Here is an 8,960-nt window from a genome sequence, read left to right as displayed (position 1 = left end):
AACTTACTCCAAGATGAGGTTTTACAAGGAGAGACACTTCTGAGCAAGCAGCAGAGCAGCCAAGGCTGATCTCTGTTACATTTAACCCAGTGTATTGAGAAACAAGAGATTAAAATGAAACTGTTTAATGCATGGACTTTCCAAATGCCTTTATTCATCAAAGAATATCACATCTGAAAATTTATGTGCACCTTATTCCCAAGAGGATATCTTGACAATGGAAACCTTAATTGAACAGCATTCACAAAAATACTAAATGTGCACAATGACCCTTTGCATAAAGCAGACTTAGCATAATGTGCCTAAAATGAACAAAACAGAACCATGTAATTGCTGCTACAAACTACTTCAAGAAGGCTACTATGTTGGGGCTAGTAGTATCAAATAATTTTTATTTCAAATTGTATTGAATTCATCTGTTTACAGATTTCTTCTACAAGCTCTACATCTCAGAGGCTAATTGCAAACTAAAAGTTAGATATAAAAATACAAATTAATTTCGTCAATAACCTTTCAGACTGAAGACTGTCAAAATCTGTGACATTGTTATAAAACATTTCAATTAAAGTTTAAACCAGGGTTTAAAAAATACTTTGATTATTCTCTTATCCGTGCACCATTCAACAGGCACTTCAAGATGAGAAATATGCCTCTTATTTAAGGAGTTTATTGCAACAAGCATTCTGTTCTTTTTCTGAGAAGGAATCCCTGACAGAAATATGTAATAATTCAATGTTTACAAAATCAAGAGTGCAAATCCATGGAAAATGAACATGAATATGCCTCCTCAAAGGTACAGGTTGGAACAGATTAAGTAGAATTTCTACTACTTGGCAATGCTCTTTCTATATCAGATGCTTTGGGGAATCTTGTTTTATTAACTTTACACACTTGCATGACACCATGGATATAAAATATTCTACAGAGTCAGAATGCTGAAATTTTACTCTCACAGAATACTGGGCTCTGCTTTTTCAACCAAACACACTGTTAAAGCAAAGAAGGATATCCCTCTGTGACTGCGTGAAAGGATGCCAGGCAGGGAAAACGGAAAGCTCTGACTAGCTGCATATCTGAAATCAGTGAAGCAAAGGAGAAGAGACCATCAGGGAGACTGCTAAGGTCCCTGATTCTCAGGCCCAGTGTAAATTAGAGCCCAGCTGGCAGTGGTACTCGAGAGACCATACGCTAGCCGAGGATGGCTGGAGCACAGCATGTTTCAACCATATGTCTGACATACTGCCTCCTTTCCAAGGGTCTCTGGCATAGCAGGATTTGGATAGGCTCTCGCTCAGCTGGCCAGGTTCAGAGCTCTCCTTTTCTTTGTGCTGAAACAATGGCAGCTCGGCTGCAGCTCTGCTCTCCCGTGGCAGCCCTGGCAGAGAAGCGCTGCCACACATCACCCTTGGAGTAGAGGCACGTTTTGTGGTGGAAATGCTCCTGCTGAGCCTGCCTGTGTCACGGGTGGGCAGGGACAACCAATGGGGGTTAGCACACAGAAATCACTGACCACAACACTGTTACTGCTCCCTTTCCATACTGTTAGCAGTAATGAGTTTTGTTCCATGGTGTGCTTCACACTGCAAGTTCATTGCAGTCCCACAAATTCCAATTCACTAATAATTTTATCCAACAGATGAACATCACTACCTCAAAATATTCTTTTAGTTTTCTCCTTCCATTTCTGTTATTTGTTCCTGTTATTTAGATATTTTGCAAAATAAAGGTGTGCTTAATTCCATTTCTGTGTGCTGTTAAATTCAGGTTCTGGAAGAATTTGCTCCATTTTCTTTTTCTTCCATTTCCATGTCATTGTTGTGATACTTTACTGAGCTGCTGCTCTTTCAGGTTCTGTCCCTGCCATACATGATCCAAACCCCTTTGGTCTGGTGTTTGTCAAATAAAAAGTGTGCTGAAATGCTGCTACATAAATAAGAAGCAAGGCACCTATGATTCTAGAGGTGTGCCCAAAGATCCTAAAAGGTGTAAATTATTTGTTACAAAAGGGCCATTATAGCTCTTTTCTTCATTCTCTGTATTCTGTTAAGTGGGGTTTTTTTTCAGTTTAACATATTCCAGACCTTTGCTGGCAGAAGCAATGCGTATAACCTCCCTTAGAAGTGTATTCAGGTGGGAGCTGCCTGGCTACACAGGATTTTATACATCGTTCAGCTAAGTCAGCGATCCATATGCAAAAATCAAGTGCTCAGGGACACCATGTGGATTTGTGACATTCTTCAGAGTACATTGTGTCTCTAATAAACCAATGAATGGATTAAACTCAGCCACAAAAATTTTTTTTCCTCTCTGTGACATATATAATATGGATAAGTTTTATTTAATAAGTAGCTAAAAACTAACACCACACACATTAGTTAAACACGTTAAAAAACACTCCTCAGTTTTATAAGCTGCTTAAGAAGAGGAGGCAGAGCACTCAACAAAATGTTGGGTGAAACTGGAAGCACCATGCTTAACATTAACATGGGGCATCTTGATTAAGTAAATTTCATTTTGGAAGCTATCTTTGGCTTATAAAAGTTGGAAGCAGAAGAGACAAACAAGCTATTCCTATACGGTATTTCCTGATAAGCTATTTCATCTTGGCATTCCAGGACAGATTATTTCTTTGTATCATGCTTTTGTCATGAGTCTGGTACTGGATAATGGATAGTTTTAAAAACAATCCATCTGTATTTAGTGAATAAAGTAATGGTTTGTAAACTTACTCAGCAGCAAACTGTTTCTTGAAAAGAATAGAAGAGCTTTCAGGGGAAAAGACTGACAAGACTTGGCGATTTCCTTATGATTAGATTTTGATCTTTGCGTAGTCATGCTTACTGCATTCAGGAAACCCTTCATCTGTCTACAAACAACAAACAATTATTTGACTTAATTAGCAAACCCTGGGTCAAGTTCCTCTTCCAGAATGATTGGCACTGCAACTGGCTTGAAAACTTGCTTCAACTGGGAGAAGTCCTTAATTGTTTCTTTTTATTATTCTTTAAATGTCAACTGACTGTAGCAAGGGTTGGGATCTCAAGATGCTTAATATTTTTAGGCTCCACACAAGAATAAACCTTTCTGGAGGTTCAACACATTTATTACATCAGCTTTCTGAAGCTTCTGCTTCTCTGTCATTTCCAGTGACAGAAGCAATGGTGCAAATCAGAGCACCCACATCCACTTACCTGTGCATTCAGATGTGTTTGTCCCAGGTGCCTCTGCCGTCCAGGAGACAGAGCTAAACCCAGCCACGTTTGTGAAAACCCACTGAAGGCAACAAAGTCACATAGGCTTTGTTGACTGAAGGTGCACCGGTGTCCAACAGCTACTTTTGAAATGCTGATTATTTACTCATTTCTCCTCTTCCAAGGTAGAAGTCCACCTATGCTACAGTGGCGTCTTGACTGCGACTGGAAAGAGTATTAATCTATATATAGACATTGATTCCTTCACTTTAAAGGAACAATCCTTTAATTCTCACCTGCTTTAAACATTTAATGAAATGATTCATTTTCTTCCTTACTTCCTGCTTTATCTTAAAATGTCTAGTAGGGTATGGTGAGTTTCAGAGAGGACCGGGCAGTCCGCAGTTTTTTCCCTCTACTTGTAGTTGGTGAGAATGTTGGTATCATCATCAGAATGCTTCAAGCTATGGTATGTAATATAACAAGTCCTGAAGTCAGGTTTAAACCTCAGGATAAGACGCATAACGTAAGGAAGAGTAAGGACTAGGACAGGATGAGGTCTGCTACCACAAAATCATACAGGGCCCTCAAGAACACTGACTGGAAGTTGTTCTGCTCTAATTCATAGAGCATGGTGAAGAAGAGGTTGATGTTGTTTGTCAATTTATGATTGTTTCTTTCACACATTTCAAAATATATTTGGACCATCTTTTTGATACGAAATTCCTTCAGATCAGTATATTTTCAATCTAGTGATATTCTGTCCCATAAAATACACACAATTCATTATTTTTGGAAAAGAAAAACAAAAGAAAAAGAAGAAGAAAAAGGAGGGAAATTATCTGGAGTTCCTTATGGGCTTCTCTTTCACACTGTCTTAATTGTATCAAATCAATAAATATTTTACCCATTTATTGAAAAAAAAAAGAAAGTAAACTATAGAATAATTTTATATAAAAACAGATTACAGAAAGGTTCTGTCCAATTCCATTTTAAGCATCTGCACAGAATACAAAGAACTGTTGGTAAGAAAAGAATCTGAAGTATGTATTTTGAAGCACTTAGGATTGTAATAAACACATGCTGAGCATTTCGTCAAGAACTTTTAAGCACCTATGATAAATAGCAACTTATCATTTCTAATTCTAATATCCTGCAACTGAGCTCAGGAACCTTCTGTTACAAATTTTATATTGCTTTATAGGGAGGATAATAGAATTGGCTAGAAAATAAGTTACATTCAGCTCTAACAGTATTTCTTCTTTTTTGTTCACTACATACTATTTAATATTTTCCTTTGTACACTTCTTAATAGTTGAGCTTTAAGTGAAACTCTAAAAAACAATGTTAGTATTCAAAATACAGTGGAAGATTTTATTTTCAGGGTCACAAGTAGCATAGTGAGATTTCTCTCTTAAACAATGACACTTAGTATCTCTGTAGTTCTATGAGTACTTTTGAAGTGTCATATTAAAACCAATCTCTTGGCCTTCAGGCAAAGAGAAGCAATTAGTCTTGGAGTTGTGAATAAATAAAAATCCATTTATATACCCGTCCTTGACACGTACCTTGCAAATCTTAGAAACTTCATCTAGTGGGAAAAGAAATGTTAAATCATGAACACCAATACTAATCATACCGCAATGTTGCTTCCTAAAACTGTTTCATTTATATCAATCTTTTAAGTATTAATTCATATGTATATATTCATACATATTGAAACAAAACAACAGAAAGGTACTCACACACTTGAGTGAGAAGAAAGAAATGAGAGTGTGCATATAGAGCTGTAACGCATACCTTTATTACCTCCAACATTAACAGAGGCAAGAAAAACCACAAAGCTCTCAAATACTTTGTCCTTTTCTCAGATACAGTAGAAACAATCCCACACAAGTTATGTACCATGCGTAGGCTCTTTCATTCCAAGTGCTACTGTGTCTTTTTTTCTGATCTACAGGCAAACAAATAAACTGGATCTTTATTATACATGCATCCCATTTCCATGCAGCACAATTAAATGGCAGTGCCTGCCACAGATGTGCTGGGATGAGTCCGATCACAATTTCTACTTTTTGTACAAGTGCAGTAGTTTTAGCTCTTCTCTTTCCTCTTTAGTGTGCCTCAGTGCAGAAGTATCCTATTTTTATGCTTCTCTGATTGCTGTTCGAGATTCTCACATTTATTTTTTTATTTAGCAGTCAGTAATTCATAAAGGAAGTAAAAATTATGATGCCAAGTAATTCCAAATTGTCCGCTGGCAACCCAACAAAAAAGCTGAGTGAAACTCAGGCTGCATGGCAGGTCACTGAGTCTCAGTGGAGCTTGTCCTCCCTGCATCCACTTGTTGACCAGTGCTGAGGAAATGGGAAAACCTACTCAGGCTACAGCCTTGTGCAACCATCAGGTGAAGCAGCTGGGTGGAGACACGCTTGTGTTCAGAATAAAATCCACCCCTTTGTGCCATGCTCACAGAGGCAGAGTCCCAGCCTGGAGGTCAGAGGTGGGACAGTGACCCCCACAAGAGATCACACCTGGGCTGATGGGATGGTCAAGGAAAACAAATTTTAGTCTGTTCTGGATGCAAATCTCTCTGCTGACCTAGTTCTCATTCTCCTTTTCATTTCAGAAGCTCAGCTAAAAATCCATAAATTAAGGAAATTAACTGATGGAGCCTCCGGCATCTTTGTAAGCTATTTAAATCTTTAAATTTACAACATCTTCTGCATATATCAAGTAATTGAACTAACTGCAGGGATGTAACTTTAATGAGAAAATTTCCCTCTTCTCCTGTAGTTTGTACTCTAGAAGAAAAAAAAAAAGCTCCCCTTAGGAGAAAAGTTTCCGTTTATTCCTGCCACGGAAGAAAACTTTAAAACTCCTCAGTGTTAGGGGGTCCTGCCTCCATCGCACCGCGGCTGCTTTCGGGCCGGGGCGGCCGAGGCCCCGCGGCGCGGGGGGAGCGCGGGGGGCGCGCGGCCCTCCCGGCCTGACCTTTCGGGGCCGCGCAGCGTTGCGTAACGGCCGCGCGGCCGGCGCGCGCTAGTGGGCGCTGCAGCCCCGCCGAGCCGCGGCCGTCGGTGCGCGCGGCGCCCCTCCGCGGGCGCGGGGGCGGCGGGGGCGGCGGGGGCTCCCTCCCCGAGCGCGGGGCGCGGCCGAACGGCGGGAACGCCGCGGGGCCGCCCGCCGGCTGCGGCGCGCTGGGGCGCAGAGCGGCTCCGCACCCTCCGCCAAACTTCCGCGGGGACCAGCGCAGAGGCGGGGGCGCGGGGGCGCATCCCCCGCGGCGGCGCGCAGAAACGCGTAGGCACCGTCAGACCCGCGCCTCTGGCTGAAAGTTGAAGGAGGGATTTTCCTTTTTTTCTTGTTTCTTCACGGGGGGGTTCCCTGCCGGCCCCCCCCGGCACGTGGGCTGGGCGCGCTGCGCGCCCGCGGAGCCGCCCGCGGAGCCCCGCGCCATCGCGCAGCGCGCTCTAATTGAAATGGCGCTTTTGGCCGGGGGCGGGCTGCCAGGGCGCTCCGCAATAGCACAATGCATGTCGATAGACGTCATTTGGTTTTAATGGCCTACAGGAAATTTGGCGTTTACAATGCGAGACATTAGCAAAGGGTGAAAGGGAGGGGGAGGCAGGCAGGATGGATGGCTGGAAGTAATTGCAGTCCCCCCCCCGCCCCCGAGGCCCCCCGTCCGCACCTCGGCGGCGCTGGGTGCTGCAGGGAAGGGGGGGTGGGGTGGGTCTGTGCTGGTTTTTTATTATTTATTTTTTAACTTGATCTAGTTTATCAACAAGTGCAGAGTGGGTGCTACCCTAATTGTAACAGAGGAGTCAAGAGATGTGAGAAACGTGCCCTGTGTTACTTATTTGGGAGCTGAAAATTTATGCCTAGTTGAAAATGCCTGGGGAAATATTACATCAGACCAAATGACAATGATTAAAATCAGCTTTTTTCCCCCTTCCCCCCCCCCCTTTTCCTCCTTCTTCTTTTCAGTAAGTCTTGTTGAAGGACGTGACAGTGGCCTGATCCTCCCCAACACCGAACCGTTATCCCCCGGCAGGGCCGGGTCGGGCCGGGCTGCGCGGGGCTCCGCGGGGCAGCGCAAGGCTCCCGCCCGGCCGCGCAGAGCGGAGGGGCTCTGCGGGCGGCGGCGCCGGGGGCGCGGACTAGGGAGCCGTCGCCCTTCTCAGCCTTATTTCATTTTCAAGGGCTGTATTTTATTTTATTCTGGGGGGGTGGGGGAGTAAATCTGCAGACCTTCACCAAAAGGAGGGAAAAATATCCAATTTTCATCGCAAAATTAGCTAGGGCGAGAGCAAAGGGCTGAGCTAATTGTAGCCTAATCCTCTACCCTGCAGGCATTTGCAAAGCCCTGAGCAAGAATTCGCTTTTTTTCCTCCTCTTCTCCCTTCCCTCTGTTATTTAGAGACGGGATTATTGCCTTTCTTCTCATAACAGCCTTGGCAGTTTCATTTAAAGGCTTTTTTTTTCCCCCTCTCACACACACACATCCATACTCACGCACAAAATAAATAGAAAAAGAAGCAGCAAAAACAGGGGGAGAGAGAGGAGACAGAGAAGCTTTAAAAATAATAATAATCACAGCAGGATCTGCGGAGCAAAGATAGTAATAAAAGCAAAAAGCTGAGCCCATCCACACACAGCCCCAGCAGAGCCCAAAGCCAAAGGGGGGCTCGCAGATCTCTTCTGTGCTCAAGGTAAGGAGAGCGGCAGCGGCTCCCGCAGCTGCCCGCCCGTGCGGGGCCGGAGCGTGCCGTGTATCGCGCCGCGCCGCGCGGCTCGCGCCTGCTCGCGCTCCTTTTTTTTTCTACCCCCGGCTTTTTTTTTTTTTTTTTTTGGAAAGTACCTCTTCAAACTCAGTCGGCTGCCGGCTCCGGGGAGCAGCGGCGGAGGAGTGTGTTTTTTAAAGCTACAGGACCCGCTTGTAGCCGCCCCGCTTTGGTAGCGCTGCGTGTGTGTGTGTCTCCGTGTGTGTGTGCGTGCGTGTGTGTGTGTATGTTTTGTTTTGCTCCGCTCCAGCATGGGCAGCGCCGGCGGAGCCCCGCGGCCCGGGGTGCCCGCGCTCCCGCTGCCCCCCCGGCCCCGGCTCTGAAGACGGCCAAGCCCCAGCGCGGCGGAGGCAGCGCGGCTCGCTCTGCGCTTTCTCATGGTACACGCGGAGCCGCGGCCGCGGGGTCGGGCGGGCGGGAGCGCGGCGCGGGGGTGCGCGGGCCGGGGCGCGGGGGCTGGCGGCGGTGCGGCTCGGCACAAAGGGAAGGCGGGCGACAATGGGGAGCGCCGCGTATGGAAAACACGGGCGGGCTGTGAATGAAACTCTGGCGCCAGTGAGAGTGGAAGGCTTGGTTTGGGGTAGACTTCAAACCACTCTAGGCTATAGTTTGCATTCCTGCTCCTCCATGCGATGTGGCACACTTCTGCAAAATTAATACATTAGCCTGGCTAATGCTCACCACCATTGGCTGCGCGGAAAATGTGCAGGATCGGGGATTCGGGGTTGACTTTTTTTTTCTTGCATTCATCTAAGACATCTCCTTTCTTGTTATGTGGGAATAAGTAAAGGACGCCATGTTGTGCTTTTTTTTTTTTTTTTTTTTTTTTTTTTTTTTTTTTTTTTTTTTTTTTGTTGAATTTTACCTTTGGGCATACAGTGTGTTCAAAAGAAAAAGGCAGAAGTTGAGTGACCGGGTGCGTTGCTCGCTGGTGATTTCCCTGACCATCAGTAGAGAAAGGCATTTGGGTGACGTGAAACTT

General features: G+C 44.9%; 1 protein-coding gene across 2 annotated transcripts in view; it reads left to right on the top strand.

Moving 5' to 3' along the window:
* Window positions 1–6,904: 6,904 nt before the first annotated feature.
* KCTD15 (potassium channel tetramerization domain containing 15) overlaps window positions 6,905–8,960 on the top strand; it is a 45,784-nt gene continuing 43,728 nt past the window's right edge. The window contains exon 1 of one of the 2 annotated variants that reach the window (XM_085072069.1): window positions 6,905–7,906. Coding sequence is in view for 1 of the 2 variants with exons in the window: in XM_085072068.1 (XP_084928194.1) it covers window positions 8,356–8,358 (3 nt within the window). In the remaining variant the exon portion in view is untranslated. Of the gene's footprint in view, window positions 7,907–8,063; window positions 8,359–8,960 lie in introns of those variants that run through there. The other variant, XM_085072068.1, reaches the window with a different exon arrangement.

Source organism: Lichenostomus cassidix, chromosome 11, assembly GCF_008360975.1.
Source record: "Lichenostomus cassidix isolate B80296 chromosome 11, HeHo_3.0, whole genome shotgun sequence".
NCBI lineage: Eukaryota > Metazoa > Chordata > Aves > Passeriformes > Meliphagidae > Lichenostomus > Lichenostomus cassidix.
This window is presented reverse-complemented; position numbering and strand designations above follow the sequence as displayed.